Below are 27,814 nucleotides of genomic sequence, written 5' to 3' on the forward strand. Positions count from 1 at the left end.
GAGAACAAAACAATAGTTAAATATATTAAAAATAGATGTTAAATATCTACTTAACAAATAAAACTACTGAAACTACATATTTTTAAAAATCAACTAAAATAAAATTTGTCAAAATAAAATAAAAGTAAAGTAAGAAGATCCTACACCACTAGTATCCAAGTTCGAATTTACAGAACAAAATTTGTTTCCTAACTTTCCTAACTTCTATGAATCAAACCAACAAGTACTTATTTGTGCCTACATTATTGGAGACACTGTACTAGGTTCTGCTGCTTGACTTGTTTTTCATGCCCAGAGAGGACCAACATTACATCACTTTGTTATAAACATTGTACAATGTATATGACTGGCTGATCAGACCAAAACAAGCTTGGAAAGTTCTACTTTAGGTCAGGCACAAATAGTTTCTATGAACATTTGGCATAGGGATGTCTCTAAATTTGCAAAGCCCACATTTCTTCTGAGCTTCTGGAATTCTTCTTTGCTCACTGAGCACACAGCCTTCTTTGGTGGGCACAACATGCTTGGCAGTCCTGTGCCAGTATCTGTCACGTCTCACATTCCATCTCAGAGTTCTTCAGAGACATTGAGAGTTTTCAGCAATATTGTCAGACAACTTCAATGAAGATGAAAATAGCATCAAATTCAGCTGCCACACTGATTGCAAATTATTTAATTTGAAAAGGCTACTAAAATAGGATAAAGTGAAGGGAAAGTTGATGAGCTGCTTTTTCTTCACAGACAATTGTGCATTCAAGGTACTCTCTGAGGCTGAGACGAAACAGAATATGCATCAATTCTCTGTCACTTGTGCTAATTTTGGTTTAACAATTAATACCAGGAAAAACAGATTCTCTACCAGCTAGCACCACACCATCCATCTGTGGGATCATTAGCCTCATGGAGAAATTGAGATATACACAGAGATGATGAGATTGATGCATGCACTGCCAGAGTTAGCTGAGCAACTGGGATGCTTGGAAAGAACGTGTGAGAGAATAGAAATGTAAGAGTGCCTGACCAAATGAAGGTCAACAGAGCCATCATGCTGACCTCACTGTTGTACTTCTGTGAAACCTGGACAATCTACTAGCACCATGCCCAGAAACTGAGTAACTTCCATTTGAATTGTCTTAGGAAAATTCTTAAAATCAACCAGCAAGATAAGGTACTGGACACCAAAGTCCCTTCTCAAGATGAACTGCCAGACAGTCAAATTCTACTGCAATGAACTGGCCACATTGTTCAGATGGTAAACTTTTGCCTAAAACACAATTTTATGGAGAACTCATACATGGCAAGTACTCATATAGAGGACAGAAAATGCAATAAAAGGCTATGCTCGATTATAAAGAATTTGTGGGAATTATCAGAATTCCACAATGGCTTCTAAAATCAGAAGTGAAACAGTAAGTAACAATGAAAATTTTAACTATATTGTTTTTTACAATTATAATTTACTACATTCCTTTTACAAAGGAATGATTTTACCTTTGCTGATAAAGAGGATGACAAGTTCAAGAGAATGAATGAAATTGTGACCTTTTTTGAAAAACAGTCTCTTGCTTCACATTATGCTTAATCTAAAGAGCAACAGAGCTCATTACTTGGTTTTTAAATTTTTCTTTCTTTTTTAATTTTATCCAGTTATATGTAAAATAATTTTTTTACATTTGTTTTTAAAACTTTGAGTTCCAGATTCTCTCCCTTCCTCCCTGCCTACCTCTACCACTACTGAAAAGGCACATTTGAATTTATGCAAAACATGTCTATAAATCATGTTATGGAAAAAAACCATGAATATTCCTCCCTGAAAACAAACCCTTCAAGAAAAATAAAGTTTAAAAAAAAAGTACACTTCATGTCAAACTGTATGGAGACACAATCAGTTCTTTCTCTGGATATGAATAGATAATGAATATGAATCATAATAAATCCTTCAGAATAGTCTTGGATCACTGTGTGGCTGACATTTGGCTGAGATTAGCAAAGTCATTCATAGCTGATCATCCCACAATATTGATAGTACTTTGTACGTAATACACTTCACTTTGCACGAGCTCATGAAGAACTTTCCAGGTTTTTCTGAGAACATCCTGCTTATCATTTCTTATATAATAATAGCATTCCGTCATAATCACATAGTACAATTTATTCAGCCATTCCCCAATTGATATGCATTCCCTCAATTTCCAGTTTTTTGTTCTGATAAAAGAGCTGCTATAAATATTTTTGTACATACTTTTTGTACTTTTCCTTTTATAATCTTTTAAGATACATGCCTAGTAGTGGTACCGTTAGATTAAAAGATATGCATGATTTTGTATCCCTTTGGGTATAAAAACATATCTTTTGATCATTTATCAATTTGGGAATGGTTCTTATTTTTTTGTAAATTTGAGTCAATTCTCTATATATTTGAGAAATTAAGCTTTTATCAGAGAAATTTGCTTCAAAATTCTTTTCATAATTTTTAGTTTATTTCCCCATTTATTCTCTTATTCTGCACTTCCTCAAAAGTATTTTGCTTCTGACCACCCCTCCCCAAAAATGCCTTCTTCTATTAACCCCCCTTTTCATATACTCTTTCCTTTCTAGTTTCTTCTAAGTTAAAATAGATTTCTATATCCATATTGAGTGTGTATGCTATTTTCCTCTTTGAACCAATTGTAATGAGAGTAAGGTTCATTCACTTCCCCTTAACTCTTCTCCCCTCATTTCCTCTTCTACCACTCTACTTTAAAAAGCTTTTTCTTGCCTTTTTATGGCATTCTATCTCCTCGTCTATCTCATTCTTTCCCTTTCTTCTACTACATTCCTCTCCCATCACTTAATTTTTTTATTTTATTAGATATTAGCCCTTTATATTCAACTTACAACTGTGCTTTCTCTCTAAATATATTCCTTCTAACTGTCCTAATAAGGAGGACGCACTTATGAGTTACAAGTATCATCTCCCAAGAAGGAATGCAAACAGATTAATCTTATTAAGTTCCTTATGATTTTTCTTTCATGATTACTTCTTAATGCTTCTCTTGAGTCCTGTATTTGAAAGTCAAATATTCTATTCAGCTCTAATTTTTTCATCACTAATGCTTAAAAGCCCTCTATTTCATTGAATATCTACTTTTTTTCCCTGAAGGATTATATTCAATTTGGCTGGATAGATGATTCTTGATTGTAATCCTAGCTCCATTACTCTCCAAAATATTATATCCAATCCTTTAATGTAAAAACTGTTAGATCTTGCATTATCCTGCCTGTGGCATATTATATTATATTATATTATATTATATTATATTATATTATATTATATTATATATCTAAGTGCCTGCAATATTTTCTTCTTCCATTGTGAAGCTCAATATTTGACTCCTAACTGAAGAACTATTTGATGGCAGACCTCAGGGTAAGTTGGGACCAAACCTGAACCCAATTTATCAACTGTAAGGAAAACTGTGACAGCTCAAACTCAATTTCCATGTCTTATTTTCTTCAGCATAGAAGCAATAATTTTCAATTTACTGATTATTAGCCTATCTTCTCCTTTCTTTTAGACCAAAAAAGTTTAAATAATAAATTCCACATTGTCTCTGAACCTTTCCTACTATATATGTTCATTTTCTTTCTTCCCAATGCAAATTTTTTTCCACAATCAGTCTTTTTTGTCCTATCAATTCAGTGAAATTACTCTGATATCACTAAAGACGTCCTTATTATCAGAATAAATAATTCTTATCTTTCCTATCTTTCCTTCATTTTTTTTGCTACTTGATACTGATCTTGAGACTCTCTTAATATAGCTTTCATTACATTGTCCTCTCTTGAATTTCCTTCCCCTTTTCTGGAGCCAACTTTCTTTTTCACTATCACCTAACTGGGGAAAGGCCATCATTATATAAGTAAAGTTTGGATCATGTATCTCTAAATTTACCTAACTCTCACTTACAGCAGGGTGTTTTTTCTTGTCCCAATAACATAGAGGTTCACAAAATCTTCCTACATTTCACTATCCATAAATTCTTATCTTCATCTTCAGATCAGGATATGGCATTGTGAACTCCTTTTCCAGAAAAATAATAGAAAAATTAACACATACATCCCAGAAGCAATGCTTGGTGAGTTCTACTATTTCTATTTCTCAATGCATAAACGTATTGGTAGTGTCTATTTATCACAATTTACTTTTTCTATATCTCTTAGCCAAAGCTCAATGATTAATCAACTACCTTGAAGTCATGGTGACACATTTTTTAAAACAATTTTTGTTATAGAATCCTACCAGCAAAATTTTTTAAGTCTAAATGAATCACATTTTTAGCTTTTCTTCATCTGCATTTTTGTCTACCTCCTCATTTCTCTGATAGATTAAGAAATATGATATTTCAATTTAATTAAATAACTATCCTTCAACTACAATTTATCAAGGGCAATTATTGGTAAAATAGAGCAAAAAAAAGAGTACAAGACATAGTTCCTATTCTAATCTTTGGACAGATATAAGCCATGTAAACAGGAACGGGTAGATGTGATATTTACATGTAATGCTATTTAGTAGAAACATTAAAATGCAATAGGAATTAGAAAAAATTCTGTGGGCTTCAATCATCAAGGAAGAAATAAAGAAAAAAACTGGAATTTCAGAAGAAGTTTACAGGAAAAGTAAATTGTGGGTGAAGAAAAAGGGAACTAAAGAAAAGAGAGAGATTGCACATGCAAAGGGAAAGGAAATAGGAAGAATAAGGAAAGAAGAAAAGGTTCATGAAAGAGTAGAAAACAGAGCTCTGTGTATATGTCTGTTTTTATAGTTAGTTAGATTTATAGAATTAATTTACCTTCTCTTTCTTGTTCCAGATATGCATTCACTTCTTGCATTTTAGCCAACTCCATAGATTTAAAAACTCTAAGTTGATCCAATTCTTCTTCAAGATTCACACTATTTAAAAATTCAAAATAATGTACTACTTTTTAATATTTTAAAACATAAAGGTAATTGTCAGTCAAATCATTTACTGAATCTACTATTTTCTAGTTACCATACTAAGCACTGGGCATGCAAAAAATAAAAAACACAGTCCCTGTTCTGAATGAGCTCACAATCTTGATGGGGAAACACTATGCAAACAATTATGTACAAGCAAATTATAGATAGAGAACAAACAGAAAACAATCAACTGAAACAAGGTAATAGATAAGAGAGATTTGAAAAGGCTTCTGATACAAGTCAGGACTTAAACCTAAGGAAAGCCAGGATGAGAAGGTGATGAGAGAGATGATTCCAGGTATGGATGGATAGTCACTGAAAATGTTTGGGATGGGAAGACATGGGAAATTAGAGTACATAGGAGAAGAATAAGTTTATTTGGGAAGCAATAAAGTATAAGAAGACTAGATATTTGTATTGAGAGGTTAGGTTGTAAAAGGCTCTCAATACCAAAGAGAGTTATAGCTAGCCTTTTAGGATTGTACAAGTTCAAGAAAAAATAAAAATGCTAAGAAATTTTGTTTCACTTCATCTAAAATAAGTAGATCAAGGTTTTCAAAAGACCACATAATAACTAAAATCATGTATTTGGGGAAAAAAATTTACCTTTATGAAACCATCAACATTGGCAGTACTAATTTTCATATACAAAGTTTTGAGTTTTGTACTAATGGGTGTTTGTGTATGGCTGTATGTTTGTTTTAGAAGATAAATAAGTAATTGTCCATTTCAAGTTAATTTTTTCATTTGTCAAGTCACTTTTAAAATGTCCATTCCAAACTACCAGAGTACAATGAAAGCTAAAATTAAGAATTAGGTAAAGAAATAGAAAGAAGAAATATAAAGGAAATTTTCTATATAAATCAAGTGCTTCATATTGTTCAATGGAACAAATCTTCAAGAAAAGAGAACATGAAGTGAAGGCTTTTATTAATTCTCAGATAAATTGGAAGATTTTTGCTCCAATTTTTGAGAAAGAGAATGACATAGTCAAATATCTTGCTCTAGAGCAAGACTTGAAGATCAGATTATGGAAGTTAGATTAAAGAAAGAAAAGGTTAGGAACAAAATATATCTAAGAGGCTACTAATACAGTCAAAACATGATGAAGACCTGGCCTAGAGCAGTGGCCTTGTGCATGAAGAGAAAAAGAATATATATTTTATTGAACTGAAAAATCTTTAGTGTCTACTGAGGCAAATTCTTAGTCTTCAAAACTTATAATAAAAATCCATAATAGAAAATTCATCACTTTGGGGAGGCATCTTTTAAACAAAGATTTTCTTCCAGGAAGGAAAAATGTTTTAATAATATCAACAATAATTGAATGAACTTTTGATCTACATATATTTAAATAATCTCTAACATTTTCTATTTTAAGAAAATAAGAACACAATAAATTAAAAGAATCTGGGACTACTCTCATTTTTTTTTATTTAATAGCCTTTTATTTACAGGATATATACATTGGTAACTTTACAGCATTAACAATTGCCAAACCTCTTGTTCCAATTTTTCACCTCTTACCCCCCCACCCCCTCCCCTAGATGGCAGGATGACCAGTAGATGTTAAATATATTAAAATATAAATTAGATACACAATAAGTATACATGACCAAAACGTTATTTTGCTGTACAAAAAGAATCAGACTCTGAAATATTGTACAATTAGCTTGTGAAGGAAATCAAAAATGCAGGTGTGCATAAATATAGGGATTGGGAATTCAATGTAATGGTTTTTAGTCATCTCCCAGAGTTCTTTTTCTGGGCATAGCTGGTTCAGTTCATTACTGCTCCATTAGAAATGATTTGGTTGATCTCGTTGCTGAGGATGGCCTGGTCCATCAGAACTGGTCATCATATAGTATTGTTGTTGAAGTATATAATGATCTCCTTCCTGCTCATTTCACTCAGCATCAGTTCGTGTAAGTCTCTCCAGGCCTTTCTGAAATCATCCTGTTGGTCATTTCTTACAGAACAGTAATATTCCATAATTTTCATATACCACAATTTATTCAGCCATTCTCCAACTGATGGACATCCATTCAGTTTCCAGTTTCTAGCCACTACAAAAAGGGCTGCCACAAACATTCGTGCACATACAGGTCCCTTTCCCTTCTTTATAATCCTCTTTGGGATATAATCCCAGTAGTAACACTGCTGGATCAAAGGGTATGCACAGTTTGATAACTTTTTGAGCATAGTTCCAAACTACTCTCCAAAATGGTTGGATTCGTTCACAACTCCACCAACAATGCATCAATGTCCCAGTTTTCCCGCATCCCCTCCAACAATCATCATTATTTTTTCCTGTCATCTTAGCCAATCTGACAGGTGTACTACTCTCATTTTTTAACGAACCATTAATTATAGGTATGCTGAATCATCAGTTGTAGGAACCATGAAAAGTGTTATATTTCAATGTTTCTCAGGGATTGGCTATTGAGACATCCAGAGAGTTATAAAGAAAACTTCTTAAATTCACTAAAACAATGTGACTAAGCCTATAATCACATTTCTTAGAAAATTAATAATGTATTTCTTATTATCAATCAAGAAGTATTTTTATAAGTCTATTCTTTTCCAGGCACTATGTTGGGGGAATAGAATAAAGAGAGGCATTATCTTGTTACATCATCAAAAAAAGAGTCTTGTCTGTCTTTTTTATTCTGAAGGTTGATGTTAGGAAGATGAGGATAAGAAAAGATAATTGGAGAGGGACAGCAAATAGGAAGAAAAGGAAAAAAGTTGTTTCCTGGGTTTTCTACCCTGGCAAAATCAATGAATCCTATCCTTGTTCATCCTCCTGTGAGTAGGTAGACGTGCAACAAACAGGTAATTAGTTACCCTTAAAAAATAATAGAAAAGACTTTTTGCAAAACCACATTGGCAAAGTATTGCACTGTATCCAATATGATTAATTTTTTTATTTCTTAAGTTTCTATGGTCAGGCTACCAAAGCAGATTCAAGATGAATATGCATGTAACTTAAATAATTGGAACATAGTTCATGTTTGGGATATATTAATGAAAGAAAAATAATAGTGTTACCTAAATTACTTTACAAATTTATGTTATCACCCAAATTATAAAGATGATAATTTATAGAGTTAGATAAAATAACGAAATTCACATGGAGAAAGAACAAAAAAGATAGAACCTGAAGGAAGTAGGAAGGAAGGAGGAATAGGCTTTTTAGACTTCAAATTACATTATTAAATAGTAATCATAAAAACCACTTGATACTGGATAAAAAACAGAAAATTAAATCAGTAGAATAACCAAAGGAATAATCATCAACAGAAGAACAAAATGATCTAGTAATCAATACACCAAAGAATATAAATTATTCAGGCAACTATTATTTATTTTAAAATGGACTTTGACAAAACTTAAATCTAAAAATCAACAGCTTTTTTAAAACATTTTTAATGAACATTTGATGTTCTCTCTCGTTTACCATCTGAACCACGGAAAGAGAAGATTGTTTTTGTAACAAATATTTTTGCAAGGAACAAATTCTTACATTTGCCATGTTTTCTCTCTATGAAGTAGGTAACATCCTTCATCATCAGTTGTCTGAAGTATCAATAGGGGCTCTCAAGTCCTTCAAAGTTGTTTGTTAGACCAAAATCTTATAGTAAATAATATTCAATTTGAATATTACAAGTTATATCATAAAATTGAGAGTTAGCTAAAGGGAAAATTCTCCAATAGGCAAGTGATAGAGAAGATTAGAAAACAAACAAAAATACATAATCCTCATTGTAATATTCTCTCTAAAATGTAATGTTCTTTGTTGAGATTTTCTTGGGGGGGGTCTCTGGAAGCAGCCTTTGTTTCAATTCAGTAATCACCACAAGTATAGCTAATAGTTAACTTTTATTGTCTCCTTCAAAGCCTTGTCTCCTTTCCTGGGGCCCAGTTAGCTTTCTTAGAGACCTATTTCTCTCCTTGGTTCTGAGAGCTTAATTAAGCTCCTGCCGCCAATCCTTTGCCTCTGCCAGCTTCTGCTTTTAGCTTCCTCAGAATGTCCTTCCTGGCTAAGGCTTGTAGATGGAACTGAATTTCTCCCCTTGGTTCTAAGAGCTTAAGCTCCTACTGCCTGTCCTTTGCCTTCTTTCCGAATGTCTCTGAATCTCCCTGGCTGAGGCTTCTAGCTTATATGCCCCACACTGATTTTACATCAATCATTATATCACTAGGAAACCATTATTTGTTGTAGGATTAAATCAATGCTAAACTAGATTTAACCATTGTCTCCTCAATTCCACTTAGTACCTTGTTTCAAGTTCTGGCCCATAACATCTCCTTGTAGGATTAAATCAATCATACTCAATCATGCTAAATTAGATAACTATTGTCCCTATCAATTCCACTGACTTAGTACCTTGTAAGAATCCTTTGTTTCAAGTTCAGAGTTCTGGCCCATAAGATCAATTACATTAAAAAAATAATTTATGAGATCAAAACCAGTGAAACTACTTGTACAATACTTAAAATGGAAAGTGGCTCACTGGACATTTTTTTTTCATCCAATATCTCTCAAAGAACCTCATAGTCATTTATTTTTAACACTTTTTTAAAATATCGAGGTCCAAATTCTCTTCCTCCCTATCATTGCCTTCCTTATCTATTGAGAGAATAAACAATAAAATAACAATATTTGTTGTTGCTCAGTCATTTTCTGTTATGTTTCACTTTCTGTAACCTCATTTGGGGTTTTCTTAGCAATGGTACTATAGTGCTTTGCCATGTCTTTTGCCACTTCATTTAAGACAAAAAAATTATGGCAAACAGATTAAGTAAATTGCACAGGGTCACATAGTATCAGAAGTCAGATTTTAATTTAGAAGGATGACTGACTCCAGGTCTGGTACTTTATCCACTGCACTAGCTAGCTGTCCCATCATATTTATTATACATATGTAGATAAACATACATATACATATATATATATGAAAAAAGCATGCAATGCATATTTCCATAATAATTATATATTTTTTAAAAGCAAGAAAAAGTAAAGAAAATGAGAAAATGCTTCAATTTGAACTAAGGTTTCAGCAGATGTCTCTGGAAATGGATAGCATTTTTTCATCTGGAATTGGGCAGTATTTTTTCACCTTAAGTTCTCTGAAGTTTTCTTGAATCCTTGCAATCAGAGCAGCTACTACTCTACCAAGAATTCATTAGTATACTATTTTCCTTATTCTGCTCCAACATTTGTCGTTTTGGATATGTATAAAATGGTATCTCTAAATTGTTTTAATTTTTATTTCTCTAATCAATAGATATTAAAGAAATTTTTTACATATGATCCATTTTTATTTAATTATTTTTTTATTTTGTTTTAAGCAACTGTTAGTATAACTTTCAAAGTCCCAAGGTATGGGGAAATAATGCCTCAAGCCTCAGATCCTTCTTACTGTTATTTTCTGAAGTCTGTCTAGAGTCCCAAACTTGGGCTCCCCACTCACTTCTAAGGCACTGCTAGAGCCCCCAGCCACCTGTCCTACAAATAATCTTGTTCCCTGGGGTCCTGCTTCTGACCATAAATTACAACTGTTCTCTCTACTCTGGAACTGGAACCATGTGCTCTGCTATTCTAGAAATGACCAAAGCCAGCAGGATCCCAGCCCCTTTGCTATTCTACTTACCAGGTGTGCGCTAGCTTCTTTTCCCTACAGCCACAGTCCAGGATGCATCTGGTCAGCCCAGCTTTGTTTGGTGTCCCTTCACAGTAGATTTGTCAGAGGTCACACTCCCATACCATTTGTGAGATGAGTTTCTAAGGTTGAGACTACCTCTCAATTCAGCTACTCTCTGGACTTGTTAGTAGATTCTGCAGAGTTGCCTTAGAATTGTTTCCTGTTTGCAGATTCAGCAGATTAAGCCTGAAGGTATTTCTGTTTTACTTAAACCAAATCTTCATCCCTGGATGTTGGGTTTTTCCTAGGGTTTTCTCAAATTGTCATAGGACGACAACTGCTTTACCCCAAATTTTGTTTATTTCTGTTGCTCTATATTCCCTTAGGTGATATTCTTTTTTGTGAAGGAAATTTGGAGAGCTGAAAGTTTTGTGACCATTTGTTACCCAGGATCTTCTAGGAGTAGTTTAGTTTTAAGTTATAATCCTAGTTCCTTTGCCTTGTGGAATATCATATTATAAACCTCCTGATCTTTTAATGTGAAAATTAAATCATGTGTCGTTCTAACTGTGGCTACACAATAACTGAACTATTCATTTCTGGATGAACTCTCATTGATTGACCTGAGAAGTCTAGAATTTGATTATAATATTCCAGAATTTTCATTTGAGGACCTCTTTCAGGAGGTAATTAATGAATTAACAGAATTCCTGTGTTACCCTCTGGATCTAAGATATCAGAGCTGTTTTCCTTGATAGGTCTAGGCTCTTGATTTGATCATTGCTTTTAGCTAGTCCAAGTCAGTTACTTTTACAATGAGATATTTTGCATTTTCTTCTATTTTTCTGCTTTTAATTTTGCTGTATGGTTTCTTGAGGCCTCATGATTAGCTTCTACTAGTCCAATTCTAATTTTTAAGGAATTATTTTGTTCAGTGGTATTCTGTACTTTTTTTCCATTTAGCCAATCTGCTTCTTTTGAGTTCTTTTTACCAGTTAATTCTGTGTGCCTTTTTTTTAATCACAAAGTCAATTATAGAAAATTTTGATAAATAGACATAAAATAGAAATGCTGATAATTTATGGGTTTCCTTTGTATCCTGTGATTGCTAAAATTGTTCATTGTTCATAGCTTTTAAGTTAATCTTCTAGGGTCTCTAGTAATAGTTTTATTTCCCCACTGCCTATTCTAATTCCTTCACTTTTTTTTCTTTTCTTATTGCTGAAGCTAGCATTTCTAGTACAATATTGAATAATAGTGGTGATAAGGGCATTTTCCTTTAACCCTGATCTTACTAGGAAAACATCTAGACTTATCCTCAGTCCAAATAAGCTGACTTGTAATATTCAATAGATACTATTTGTCTCTTTAAAGAAAGTTCCACTTATTTCTAGATTTTTAGTATTTTAATTAGAAATGGGTATTATATTTTCTCAAAAGCTTTTCTACATCTATCAAGATGATCCTCTGATTTCCATTGGTTGTGTTATTAGTATGGTGAATTATGATGATGATTTTCCTAATACTGAACAAACTTTGCAATCTTAGAATATATCCTATTTGGTCACAGTATATGATTTTAGTGATATATTGCTTTCATCTCTTTGCAAGAAATTTAAAATTTCTGCATCAGTTTTTTTTCTTGGAACTTTTCTTTTTTAACAATGTTATTTTTCCAAAGTCATGTAAAGATAGTTTTCAACATTCATTTTTGTAAAACTTTACCTTCTAATTTTTTCTCCCTCCATCACTTCCTTATATCCTCTCTCCCCAAGACAGCAGGCAATCTCATACAGGTTACACATGTGCAATCCCTGTAAATATATTTCCATATCTGTCATTTTTTGAAAGAAAAATTAAGCCAAAAAAGGGGGGGGAATACAAGAAAGAAAATAAACAGAAAGGTGAAAATATTTTGCTTCAATTCACATTCAGTCTTCATAGTTCTCTGCAGAAATGAATGACACTGTCCATTCCAAGTTTATTAGAATTGTCTTGAATCACTACATTCTTGAGAAGAGCCAACTGCCAAATGTTTGTGGAAGCCCTCTTTGTAGTGGCTAGAACCTGGAAACTGAGTGGATGCCCATCAGTTGGAGAATGGCTGAATAAATTGTGGTATATGAATATTATGGAATATTATTGTTCTGTAAGAAATGACTAACAGGATGATTTCAGAAAGGCCTGGAGAGACTTACACGAACTGATGCTGAGTGAAATGAGCAGGACCAGGAGATCATTATATACATCAACAGCAATACTATATGATGACCAGTTCTGATGGACCTGGCCATACTCAGCAATGAGATCAACCAAATCATTTCCAATGGAGCAGTAATGAACTGAACCAGCTACACCCAGAGAAAGAACTCTGGGTGATGACTAAAAAACATTACATTGAATTCCCAATCCCTATATTTATGCCCACCTGCATTTTTGATTTCCTTCACAAGCTAATTGTACAATATTACAGAGTCTGATTCTTTTTGTACAGCAAAATAACAGTTTGGTCATGTATAAAAAAAAAGAGAGAGAAGAGCCAACTGCATCATACTTGAGTATCACGCAATATTGTTTGTACTATGTACAACGTTTCTTAAATCTTTAGATGGTACAAGTATCATCTCCCCATGTAGTTAAATATTACTGAATCCCTTATGATTCCTCTTTCCTGTTTACTTTTATATGCTTTTCATGAATCTTGCATTTGAATGTTAAATTTTCTATTCATCTATTGTCTTTTTATCAGGAATGCTTGAAAGTTCTCTATTTTATTAAATATCCATTTTTCCCTTGGAAGATTATACTTATTGCATTGAGTAAGTCATTCTTGATTGTAACCTTAGCTCTTTTAGTTTCCAGAATATAATATTACATGCCCTAAGATTCTTTAATGTACAAGCTGCTAAACTTGATAAAACTTGTTTTATCTTGATTATGGCTCTATATTTGAGTTATTTCTCCTTTATCTGGGAGGGATGTAATATTTCTGAGATTTTTTATTTTTAGATCTCTATTTCTTTTTTTACCTTCTGGTTCTAGGACATCAATGTTATTTTCTTTGATATTTTGTGAAATATGTTATCTTGTAATTTTTTTATCATGACTTTTAGGTAGTCTGATAATTCTTAAATTATCACTCTTTGATTTATTTTCCAAATCAGTTATTTTTCAAATGAGACATATCACATTTTCTTCTATTTTTTAATTCTTCTAATTTTGTTTTATTGTTTCTTGATGTCTTCATGGGTCACTAGCTTCCGCTGGAATTCTCTCCTGTGGATTTTTCTGCCTCTTTTAAAATCTGGCCTATTTGGGTTTTTAAGGCATTATCTTCTTCAATCTTTTTGTATCTTCTTTACCAAACTGTTGACTATTTCTTGCATCATGTTCATTTTTTCCCTTCTGTGATCCAAAACTGCATATTGGCAAGAATTTTTAATCCACAGCAGCTAGACTCAATGCCAGCAAAAGATCCCTTGTAATTTCTTTCTAAGCAGGTGTTTGACTCCTTTACCTTTGCTGGTTCTGAGAACTCTGAAAATTGCTTTAGAATCTGTTTGTCTTCTCTTCCCTTGCACTCTGGGCTGTCACCCACTCAGATGTTACAGGTCTCTTCTGATGACTTCCTAAGTTTTCTAGGGCCAGAAAGATGTCTCGTCCTGATCTTACATTGGCTTTGCTGCTCCAAAATTTAATTTGTTTTGTTTTGAAGCTGTTTGAGGAGATTGTTAAAGTTCAGATCACTAGCCTCTAATCCACCATTTTCTAAACCTGTCTTTCATTAATAAGTAACTAGAAACCTACTTAAAAAATGAACAGTGAAGGCAGTCAGATTTCTTGATTACCCAGGGAAAAAAAACAACAGCTAATGTTAGAGGAAGCAGAGATTAATAAATGACAATAGGAAAATATGCAAGAATTTTCCTGAAGAATGTTTTTGGACCTTAGGGAAATGAATAGTATGGAGAATATAATAATCGGTTATCACAGCAGATGGTAAAAGAGTCTCAAGTTTTCTTATTACTACTGTGCCCTCCAACCTACTCCCAAAAATATTTCCTAAGAATTTATCTTCTCATTTTGAGGAATCAAAAACTGGGTAAGCTTTGAACTTGGGCAATTTTGCAAGGAAATTTAAACAAGTAAATGAAACTTTTGAACAATGACTCATAAAGGTTGGTCTAATGGGATAATTTTAAGTAATTATTTATAGAATTCCATTAACTGTGAGAGTTTACAGATGATTTGCTTTTACAAAATCAAATGAATTAATTGAAGACTATTTTTTTCCTTTTGATGTAGAAAAAGTAGGAAACTTTGCAGACCAGGCCCTACAAATATGAATTATAATCAGTTATGTCATTTCTATCAAAAAATCTGAAAAGGAAGAGATTAAATTTTAAAAGACATGGAGATGAGAAAGAGAAATTCTATTCAAAATAACTATACAATGTATAAAATGTTTGAATGTTTATATACCAAAATATACAAGGTAACTAAGGCAATGTAATCACAAATCACTCTTTATAAAAATAAATATGGAACAAAATAGTTAAGAGAAATATTAATTGTTCATGTGTAGGCTGAACCAAAATAATAAAAATGGCAATATCTAAATAATTCTGTTGTGCAATGCCATAGCAATCAAACTGCAAAAAAGTTAATTTGAAGGGAAAAAAAAAAACTAGTCATTATTTTCAAACCAGTTGTTTATAAAAGTTAATACAGAGATGGAGCAGTAGTTAAACAAACTAGAAGTAAATAAAAGGTTTTTTTTTTAAGATTGGGAAAAAAGAGAGATGAAAGATGAAGGAAGATGACTTCTAAGAATTCTTCAACCATTCATCCAATTTCTTGATTTCCTCACTACCCTGTTTGCCCTATTGTAGATGGACACAATCCCTCCTCTAAAAAGATCCACTTAGAAAGTAAAATGAGAGATGATAATCCAGGAATGCTTTTCTCAGAATAATGAGCAATGGTACTATTTTTTTGGTTGTTACCACACATTATTACTTTAAGTTTGTAGTCAATTAATATGCCCATCTTTTTCTATATATTTGAGTTTAATTATGTTTGCCTTGCAATTGTATTTCCTCTGAGCCCTAAAGTCAGCTCTGAGTTTAAGATCTCTACTCTAAATCAGTCAAACTCACCAATTCAAAACTCCTAAGTATGGCTCTAATCAGATTCAAATGTAATTGAGAAATGTTTACATAAAATTACAATACAAAACAGATAATATTAACTTGTGGCTTCCTAAGTTAATAGCTGGCCCCCAGGGACTTATTTCTACTTGAGTTTGACAGCACTGTTGTAAGTGTCCTCAGCATCAATGATCAGAAGGTTGTATCTTGACAGAATGAAAAAGAATGCTAGATTTGAAATTAAAGTATCTGGATTCAAATTCTAGTACTTCTTACTACCTGTGTGACCTTAAGCAACTGACTTAAATTCTGGGCCTCAGTTATTTTGTCTATGAAACAAGGATAAAGATTAAACTATTTATCTTTTGAGGTTTCTGTTAACTCTAAATCTATGATCTATGATTGGCAAATGTGTTGTCCTGAGGCAGACAACCAGTAGTCACAAATAATTCCTTACCCTGTACTCCCTTCAACTGATGGTTTTCCTAAAATTCACTGTTTGAGTGCTCTATATTTTATATTTAGGCTCTAAACCCCTGGGTGGCTCCTCAATTCCATCCTCTTTACTTGCATTCCATCTTGAGAAATACAGTATACTGCATGCCTACTAAATTCTCTAATTTATAAAGTTTATCTGTCATAATCAGTTTATCATTTATCCTGAAGCCTTTCTTGTTTCAGTTCCTCAATCTCTTTCCCTTTCATCAGCTCGATTTTCTGGCTTGTAGCCTCTATTTATGAACTTTGCATCTTGTGCACTCCCTGGTGTTACTGGAACCACAGATATTAATAATGCCACTGATACCCTCTAGTGGCAGCAGTAAACTCTTTGCACTAACAGTTCTAGAAAATTACTCAGATTAATCATATATTATATTTCGCACCATTCATCACTTCTAGTCAAGAATCAGGTTATGTTCTTCCTAGAAAGCCAACCCCCAGAATCTGAGGGAGATAAGCAATTTAAGGTTGAGTTGTGGATGCTAGTTGTGGATTCCCCATACTATCATAATTTTGTGATGATTTTTCTTTTTTCTGATCAAATTTATCTTTGCATTTCTCAAAAAAAAAACACAAAAAAAACCTTCTAGCTCTCCTTTTCTTCTCTCACAATCCATCTTATATTATTCTTGTTTTATATATGTATAACTTTCCTTATTAGACTATAAATTGTGGAAAGAGTACTAGTGCTGGAGTAGACAAACTAGGATCTAATTCAACCTCTAATATTTATATTAACTGTTTAACTTAAGGTGGGTACTTACCTTTCTGGGAACTAAGTTTCTTCATTTGTAAAATGAAAACAAATAGACTAGTTTTGGCCTGTGAGATTCTGTCTAGCTTTAAATCTATGATCCCATGATAAAGTAATTTTTATTGTACAAAATGGGTACTTAATATATATCTGCTATTGAACTGAAATGAATTTACTAAAAGGATGGATATAGAAATAAACCAGCATATCCCTGATGGAATATAATAATCATGAATTACTGGAATCTTCATTTATTCAATTTTGAAAAATCAGTAAAGTCTATCTTAAGGACCACAACATCAATTTGAAATCACATTAATAAGAATCAAATGTAGGTCTAGAGTCAGTAGGAACCTCAGAGATCACCTAATCCAATATCCTCATTTTATAGCAATTGTAAAATGAATTCAGAGAAGTTAAATGTCTTTCTTAAAATCATATAGATGATATTTAGCAGAGCCAGAACTGGAATCTAAAACCGTTTCTTTCCTCTCACTCTAAATCCAGAGCTTTATTATTATTCTACATAACCTCCAGGTTGGTTTTAAGATGGTGAGAACCAAGGAGGAAAGTTACTAGAACTATACAGACTATACAGGATGAAGAGATTGGTCCAAATGCTAGATGGTAAGTGAGTATGCCTAAATTAGAATAATAAGATTCTAAAGATACAGTTGCGGGGGGGGGGAGGGGGGGAGGGGGAGCCCTAAACACATTTGCAAACAAGAGGGACCAGTTTGTTGAATCAGAATATCAGGAAGACTGAGCCTTGATGGATGGATTAGATGTAATACTTTCTAGTCAGGTTTCTGAAAACCAATTTAGAAAACTTGACTGGGCTTCTGAAGTAAATTTTGATCTGCTCAATAAGACAGCGTAATAACAACAACATATTTAATAATAATCATAATAGCAGCTAGCATTTATGTAGTACTTAACTAAGTCTTTGCAAAGTGATTTACAAAATTTTCTCATTTTCTCCTTATAAAACCCGAGGTCCTATGTGCTATTATAATCCATCCTTATTTTACAGATGAGAAAATGGAGGCAAAGAGCAATTAATTCATTTGTCATGGGTCATCCAGCTAGTAACTGTCTGTGGCTAGAACTGAATTTAGGTATTCCTGATTCCATGTCTGGCCCTCTGTTCATTGAACCACCTAGACACCACACATTCAATGGCTACTCTCTTTGCTCTCTGCATAATTTTGCAGAGATCTGGTATCCAGGAAGTAGTAAGCAGGTCTTGATACTCCCAATATTTCCCTGGCAGATCTGATCTAGTCCTTCCCATTTTCATAGCATTGGATGTCCTGGTTCATGTATAAAAATATGAATAACAAATTTTTTTCTTATTAAGTAGCCAAAAAGTGGAAAATAAGTGAGAATCCTCATACTAGGGAATAGCTAAATAAATAATAGTATGTGAAGATAAGGGAATATTGTAGTCACAAAAAAATATGGATTATTATCAGAGGAAAATGGATAACCTTTATGAACTGATATAAATCAGTCAACAGAATTAGGAAAACATTCTATTCAATGACAACATTATAGAGAAAAACAAGAAAAGTCAGTAGTCTCAAAGAATAAAAATGAAATATGCTCTCCTGATAAGAACAGAGTCAAGTTTTTAAAGCTTGTTACTTGAAAAGTAAATTAACCCAATTTTTAAAATCCTAAGGATTTTTCAACAAGTGTGCTATGAAGTTTCACTGATTCCTCTCATCAAAAAAGAACATTCACAATATTTTATATAGCACATGGTTTTTAATTGTTACAAATGGTACTTTTAAGCTAAAAATTCCTGTGTGAATGTTATTTTTATTGTTTTGCCATAAAAATTTTTGCATATAAAAAATACTTACCATACACAATCACCAGATTGACATGAGTCCATGTGTTATTTAAATCTTTTTGTCTCCATTATGTTTAACACAAAGTAGACACTTAATAAGTACTTGTTGAACTACATTTATCAAACAAATATTATCCTCATTAGACTCAAACAACTAGATTTCAAAATAAAAGGGAAAGTAATATATTCAAACAAATAGCATTTTAATTATGCTATATACAATCCCTACCAAAACAGAAAGTATGATCTAAACAATACATTTGGTTGTGAAAAGTATCAACTGAAGCAAAATATAATAATATTCCACTTATTGACAGGCATTACCCATTACACGATTCATTTGTTGAAAATATTTTGAGAAAATAAAATTTATTTAAAAATTAAGTTTCTTTATATTTATCAGTTTTGGGTTTTTTAATGTATCAATTATCAAGACATTTAAAATGCTGTCACTAAAACTTTATTTTAAAGATCTTAGAGTTAAGGAATGTATTTACTTTCACTGTAATTTTCTATGGGATTGGTGGAGAAAAGCTAGGGAGTTTAACATTGATATTAGATCTAAGTAAATTGTATTAGAATTAAAAGGCCCATAAACTTTTAAACCTAAGATGAAATTTAGAATCATTTAAACAATACCAATCCCTTAATTTAAGAGATAAAGATAGAAAAGTCATTTTAAAAATTTGAAACATAGGCCTTTGATAAAATTATTTGAAATAGATGCTCATTAGTTTCTCCAGACTTACTAAGTTTATTCTTTATTGTTTAAGTACCATGAGTCCCGCAGAAAATTTTGGAAAATTCTGGGAGTTTTTAAACACTTCAAAATATAGTGTATCTGTATAAATATAATTTCAATTCTAACTTCTAATAAATAACTTCTATAAATTCAATAAGACAAAAACTGGGTCACTGATTATAGGATTGAAAACTGGAAAAGACCTTTCAAAAAACTATCTATTCCAACTCTCCCATTTTACAAATAAATAACTACCAATGAATAGTCCAAAGATTTGAAGTGATTTGCCAGGGGCACACAGGGAATAAGTAACAGAACTTAGGATATCTAGTGGATGATATTTCCTTTGATAACTGGCCTTTTTACTTCCCATTGATTGTGTAAATATGGTAAAGTTACAAGTCAGATGACTGTGATGAAATAAAATTGAAGCTGAATCTGGAATAAAATGACTTTTCCTTATTTTAATATAAAATGGTGTTCCTTAAATTCTTGATTGTTGTATATTTTATAATTGTATATTGTTGCATATTTGTATATAATTGTATAATATGTTACATATTTTATAATTGAAACTCTTTTGAAAACTAATTACTAAAATTAATTTCTACATTATATATATATTTATCAAATAATTACTAATAAATTATTAAATCAAGAGAAATTATTTAAATTAGTTACCAAAAGATGTTTCAATTATTTTAAGTATTTATTTTATGAGTTTAATAAAAAGCAACAAATGTGAATATTTCAACAAAGAAAGAAAAATTTTTTAAATGGAGTTTTATTTAAAACTGCTAATTTTTGTTATGTACACTTTGGTTTTTCTCCACTATCTATAGTTTGGGTTGTTTTGTTATGGTGGTGGTTGTTTATACATTCAAATTTGAATTTATAATTCCAACACTAGCCTACAATTATATGTCCATTTGTGAAATTCTTGTGTTTTCTTATTTTTATGTTTTAATAATTCATAAAGTTCTTTCCTTTCTTCCTGTTTTTAATATAACTACCACTCCCCTCTATTCATTCCTAACTCATACCCCATAAAAAGAGAAACAAAAGCTCTCCCTTATAACGAACACTTCTAGTTACATTAAAAATATATATCCCTAACTGCCTATCTCTAAAAAGCATACCTTATTCTGTATTCTAAATCTTTCAATGACTAGGTGGGAAGAATTCATTGTGTTGATTCAAGTTCTTAAGTCTTTCACAGCTATTCATCTTTATAATTTGGTAGCCATTGATAAAAAACATTCTCCTGGTTCTACTCACTTTGATATGAGAATTCACAGTTTATAGAAGTTCTTCCTCTCAATTTTCTTTCAACCTATTAATTACTTTCATCATCTCTTTTTTTTGTTGTTCCCTAATTGATGGGCACTTTATTTCAATTTGTTTCCTACAACTGAAATTATTGCTATACATATTTTTATACATATAGGTTTTTTCTTCCTTTATTTGAGGTCTTTGCTATATATGTTTAGGTAACAGTATCACTGGGTTTAAGAGTAAGCAGATTTTAGTGACTTTCAGATATATTTCTAAATTGTTTTCCAGAATCATCAGACCACTTTAGAGATTAACCACCAATGCATTATTGTGCTTATTTTATAATTCTTTCAATAATTATCAGATTTTGCTGTTTTTCTCATGTTTTTGGTGAATATGAGGAAGAACCTCAGAGTAAATTTTATATATATGTTTATTTTATTATTAGCATTTGTGATACTTTTTCATATGGTTGTTGATAGTTGCTTTTCTTAATTTGAGAACTATCTGTTTACATCCTTTTACTCAATATATATTAACAGGCTTGGATCAATTCCCTGCATTTCTTGAATTTCAGATGAAAGGAAACAAACATTAAGTTCCTGCTATCTAGATTACTCAGTGGAGAGTGAAGAGTCTGAATTCAAATTTAGCCTCAGACATTACTTAACATGTTTGCCTTAATTCACTGGAGAAGGGAATGGAATACCACTTCAGTATCTTTGCCAAAAAAATCCCAAAAGGAGTCACAAAGAGCTGGAGACAACTAAAAACAATTGAACAAAAACAGCGCTGTCAATATATAGTAAGCCCACTCATTTGTCAGATCAGCATCATTCACAATTGAACATTTCAAATACAATGTGAAAAGGTTTAGAAATATTATTTCATTTAAATGTCAAAACAATCCTGGAATACAGGCATTTTTTTTATTAACCCCATTTCACAACTGAGAAAATTAAGATAGACAGAAGTGAAGTGACACACCAAGGTCCAACAGCTAGTTATATCCAATGCTACATCTGAATTAAAATCTTCCTGAGTGTGGCCCAGCATGCTTGTCTATTGAACTGCCTCACTGACCATTGACTATTTATTTGTTACTTCCAGTACTCAGGATACACAGAATTCCTCTCTGCCCCAGCTTTCATTTTATGATTTGTCAAAAAGTAAGCAGTACACTAAAATCACAGATTTAGAGTTGGGAGATAAGAAAACATCTAATCTAACATCAGTGTCATATGGGCAGCCTCACCTAACTAATAAAGGGTAAAGCTGGATCCAAATCTAGAGATCTCCCCACATTGCCACTCTTGGTTCAAACAAATCTCTTCATCTCTCATAACCCCAATTTCCCCAGCCTAGGTGTTCGACTAAGGACACTTCTAAGATCACTTATGATTGTAGCCTTCTCTGAGGCTATCAAAAGAGTATTCTATAACTCTATCATGGTGATTACAGAATCTTAGATGCAAATATTTTTACAGATAAAATTCCTAGCCTCATAGAGTTTATTACTGAAACAGAATCTAAAAATAATCTTGACAAAAGGTCCTTATTTTTTCCCCTAAGAATTTGTAGCTCTCTTAATTGTAATAGAAAAAAAGAAAAACTGGAAGTAATCTATATGTTCAATCACTGGACAATAGCTTAATAAATTATGGCACTTTAGTGTAATAAAATACGAGTCTATGAAAATAAACATAAAGAACACAAGAAAATATGAATGACTGATATAGAACAAGATCAGTTGAAATTGGCAACAATTAATCCACAGAACAAAAATAAATATAATTTTATGTAATTCTCCAATACTCCATGAACACACCACAATAGTGCTTTACAAAAATCATATCATCATTATCATCATAACAACAACTATAATAATGATAGCTAACATTTATATGATGTTTATCATATGCAGGCACTGGGTTAAAAACTTTATAATTATTAGATCTCTTTTACTCTCTACAACCTAACTGAAACCACACTCTAATGAGGGAAGACAACAGATTAAAAAGGAGCTGAAAAGGGGAGGGGGGGGCAGGGTATCTGGGGATGTATGAAATCTGGCAGCAGGTCTGGAAAATGATTTGAGGAGGTATGACTTACAGAATTCATTTCATTTTACAATATGATCAGTTTCTAGAGATCATGAAAGCCAAGAGAGTAGACAAGTAATAAGTGAGACTTCTGAGTAGCCCCTATGCTTTTTTTTCTTTCATTTATTAAGCCAGAACTATATTTTCCAACAAACTTTTTACAATTTTCCCAAATGTCACCATTAAAATTAAGGACTATGAAAGTATAAGTTGATTTATTTGGAGGAGCTTGTCCAGTGAAGTGATTCATAGAATTTATTTCTTTATCTTCTGCAGCAGATGTTGCATAATTTTCACTTTCTTAAAAAGTCAATTTTACTTTTAATAGATAAAAAATCTTCACAGCAATGTGGAGTATGTTTTAATGACTTATGATGTACAAACTGCAATTACTCTAATAATGAGCCTCTGTTTAGTGAATATATTTAGTGAAAAACCTTAGTTATAGATTCTTTAATATAACATATCTATAGCTACATAACAATTCTAAAATTGTAGTACATTTCTTACTTAAATCAATTTAAAAGGCCTGCATTATATATTCTAAAATTCAGCACAGCCTTTAACAATAAGTATGGATAGAAGTTATTGCTTTAGGAAACTTAAATAGGCAAATGACAATATAATTAACATGAAATATTATAACCTAATAGAAAGATATAACAGAAATTATCAAAGAAAGGATCCTTGCTAATGTTTAAATAATGCCCCTATAGTAATATCTTCTTCCTAGCTTAACATTAAATATTGTCCCATATTATTAGTAAATTTACTATATTATAATAGATAAAATAATACTATTATCTTGGACAAGGCTATACGTAATCTCTGGGCTAGCTCTCTAGAGGACCTTGGGATCAGGCAAAGTCCTTGTTCTTAGGGTGGAGAAGTGAAGGAGGCAGGAGAGTCGTCACGTGGCTGGTCCAAGATGTAGTCTGGAGTCTGAAGTATTCTGTGGCTGAGAGCTGCTGCTAAGGGCTGCAGCTGAGAGAGAGAGCCCTCTGTCCCTGGGACTCCCTTAAATACCCCAGCACGACTATATCACCATAATAACACACTGGGCATGTGCAGCTGTAGAACATCACATCACCACATTACCCTAAGTATACGCCAACTAGATTGACCACATCATGACATTACATCAAGAATGTGCTTAGAGAACCACCATCTCACACCGAGAAGGTACTTAACTTCAAGCACCCTACTGTCCTAGATTCAAGTACCCCCTTTCAGAGTTCCGGCTCACTATAGCTAGATAGCTTGGTTAATTTTTTTTAATACTATACAAAGATACTTGGATCCAAAATCATTTTTCCCTTAAAATGTCCAGCTGCATATCTGTTTAGAACTAATTGTGGTCTTCTACTTTAGAAAAACAGAGATTAAGAGTTCATCAATTATCTCAGGAGAAAAATATGGTATGATTTGGAAATGGCTAGAATTTCAAAGAAAGAAACAGGAAGAGATGAGAAGGCAGCTCTGGCTATAGTAAGAGATCAAAGAGTTAGCACTAGAGTTCTCATCTAAATCTTAAAACAGCAGAAGAAAGAAAAATGAAAAGGTACTTCCTAAGCAGGTACATGGCACAATATCAGGAGGACCTGAATTTAATAAGGCCCAAGAGACTTAGTAGTTGTACAACCCTAAGCAAGTCATATAAACCCCAATTTCCCTACATAAAAAAGCCTTTTATTAGGAATATTGTCCTTAAATACCAAAAGGACATTGAGAAAGAAGGTAAAAGGACCAAAGCAGCAAATCTAAGAAATCTGAGAATCATGGTGAAGTTAAGATGGCAGAGAGAAGCCCAAAAATTGCCTGACCTCTCCCCAGTTTCACTCAGAATCAACACTACATAAGTCTCTTAACAAATTTTGGAGTGACAGAACCTACAAACATTGGAGTGAAATAATTTTCCAGCTCAAGATATCTTGAAAGGACTTCAGGAAAGATTTTTCTCAACAGGACAGGGGGGGAATACAGCACAGACACAGCACCTGAGGGGAATCTAGCAGGAGGATGTTAGCCAAAATAATGCAGCAATAGGGGCTCCGCAAGCCAACTGTGAGGACTAGGATCCAGCCACAGAAGGCAAATTGTGAGCCAAGAAACCCTGGCATTACAGGTAGTACTAGGCCAAGCTAACCCAGTGCAGTGGGAAAGTGGCAACACCACCAGCCCCAGCACAGTGAGAGGCCATTGTCCTCCTGCAAGGAATAAAAAGTTTGGGACAATCTCCCCTCTGCCCAAAGAGCAAAGATTCATTTTTTTAAATGAGTAAAAAAGGAAAAAGAATCCTGACCATAGAAAGTTACTATGGTGATAGAACAAATCAGAACCTTAGCCCAGAAGAGTACAGCAACAGCAATGTCTACATGTGAAGTCTCAAAAAGGGATATGAATTGCTCTCAAGCTCAAAAAAGGATTTTTAAAATCAAGTAAATGAGATAGAAAAAAAATAAGGAAAACAAATGAGAACTACACAGGAGAATTATGAAAATTTAGAGGGAAAAGCCAACAGCTTGGAAAAGGAAGCACAGAAGTTGACTGAAGAAAATAATTAGCTCCTTAAATATATATTTGCCAAAATGAAAAAAAAAGTGAAAGAAAACAACTCCTTATAAAAACAGAACTGATAAAAAGGGAAAAAAATTCACTGAACAAAACAACTCCTTTAAAAATACAATTGGCCAGATGGAAAGGAAGTTTTAAAAAAAGTTTAGAGAAGAAAATAATTCATTAAAAATTTGAACTGAACAAATGGAAATTAATGAGACATCAAGAATCAATCAAACAAAATTTTAAAAATGAAAATATAGAAGAAAAAGGAAAAATATCTCATTGGAAAACAGATCCAGGAAAGATCATCTAAGAATGTTTATCTCCCTACATAGGAAGATAATACTTGTAACTCCTGAAAAACTGTATCTTCTTCAAAGCATTTATAAGAAGTACACATAGATAGAGAGTGTGGTTATAAATTGACTTTAATGTAATCATATAAAAAAGAAATTATGGGATGGAAAAGGTTTTGTACTGGGAGAAAAGAAAGGGAAAGTTAAATGGGGTAAATCATATCATATGAAGAGGTACAAAAGATCTTTTATAGTAGAAGGAAAGAAGAGAGAGGGATGAGCATTGTTTGAACCTTAATATCATTGGATTTGGCTCAAAGAAGACATAACATACATATTCATTTTTGGTATAGAAATCTGGTATAGTGAGTCACCCTAAAGGGAAGTAGTAGGGAGAAAGGAAAAAGGAAAGGGTATGACTTTTAAAAGAGAGGACAAAAAAAAGGGGGAAAGGGATAACAAAAGGACTATAAAAGGGGAAGGCAGATTGAGGAAGGTGGGTCAGAAGCAAAACATTGATGAGGAGGAAAAGGATGAAAGAAGAGAAGAAAGTAGGGAGAAAAGAGAGGAAAATAGAATAGTGAGAAATACAGAGTTAGAAATCTTAACTATGAAAATAAATGGAATGAACTCTCACATAAAATGGAAGCAGAGAGCCAAGTGGTTTAAAAGCCAGAATCCTACAATATATTGTTAGAAGAAACATAATCGAAGCAAAGAGATGCATGTAGAGTAAAGGTAAAAACCTGAAGCAGAATACAGTATGCTTCACCTAAAGTAAAATTAAAAAAAAAACAGGGATGGCGATCCTGATCTCAGATCAAGCAAAAGAAAAATTAAGAGAGAAAAGGAAGAAAACTACATCTTGCTAAAGGGTACCATAGATAATGAAGTATTGTCAATACTAAACATATGTTCCACATGATATATCATTCAAATTCTTAAAGAAGTAAGTTTCAGGAAGAAATAGACAGCAAACTATATCATATCTCAACCTCCATCACTCAAGTAGATCAAACAAAAATAAACAAGGAGAAAACTAAATGAGGAAAGGAATATATCTTTTTCTCAGTGGTTCAGGGAACCTACACAAAAATTAACCATATACAAATGCATAAAACTTCACAATTAAATGCAAAAAAGCAGAAACATTAAATATTTTCAATAAAATTCAATTCAATAAAATAATTTCAGATCAAGATGCAATTAAGATTGGGGATAATAAAGGACCATGGGGAAATAGACCAAAAATTAATTGAAAACTAAATAATCTAATCCTAAAAATGGGTAGGTCAAACAATAAGTCTAGAAACAATAATTCTATTGAAGAGAGTGACAATGAGACAACATACTAAAATATATAGGATGCAGCCAAAGCTGTTCTTAGGGGAAATTTTATCTTTCTAGATGCTTATATGAATAAAATGGAGCAATAGGATATCAATGAGTTGGGCATGCAAACTAAAAAAAAAAAATGAGAAAAATAAAAAAACCCAAATTAAATATCAAATTAGAAATTCTGAAAATCAGAGGAGAGATTAATCAAATTGAAAGTAAGAAAACTATTGAACTAAGAATTAGTTTTATGAAGAAAACTTTAGTTCATTTGATTAGAAAGAGGAAAGAAGAAAAGTGAATAACCTATATCAAAAATGAAGAGGGTAAATTTAGCACCAATAAAAAGGTAATTAAAGCAATAATTAGGAACCAATATCTTTGATCCAGAGAATCTACTACTAGTCAAAAGTTCTAAGAAAGTCAATGATAAAAATCATAAACAAAATACATATAATAGCACTGTTTGTAATAATAAAGAAAAGGAAACAAGGCAGATGCCAACAGATTTGGGAATGACTTAAGTAAATTGTAGAATATAAGTAAAGTAGAACATAACTATACTAAAAGAAAATGTGAATATAAATAATTCAGACAGCAGGAAGACATA

At 32.4% G+C, this 27,814-nt stretch overlaps 1 protein-coding gene across 3 annotated transcripts in view; it reads right to left on the minus strand.

Moving 5' to 3' along the window:
- Positions 1 to 27,814, minus strand: part of CNTLN (centlein) — a 429,193-nt gene that overhangs the window by 181,943 nt on the left and 219,436 nt on the right. For all 3 annotated transcript variants that reach the window (XM_031961486.1, XM_031961482.1, XM_031961489.1), the window contains one exon: positions 4,836 to 4,936. In XM_031961486.1, coding sequence (XP_031817346.1) covers positions 4,836 to 4,936 — 101 coding nt within the window. The remainder of the gene's footprint in view (positions 1 to 4,835; positions 4,937 to 27,814) is intronic.

The sequence above is a fragment of the Sarcophilus harrisii genome, chromosome 1 (assembly GCF_902635505.1).
Source record: "Sarcophilus harrisii chromosome 1, mSarHar1.11, whole genome shotgun sequence".
Taxonomy (NCBI): Eukaryota; Metazoa; Chordata; class Mammalia; order Dasyuromorphia; family Dasyuridae; genus Sarcophilus; species Sarcophilus harrisii.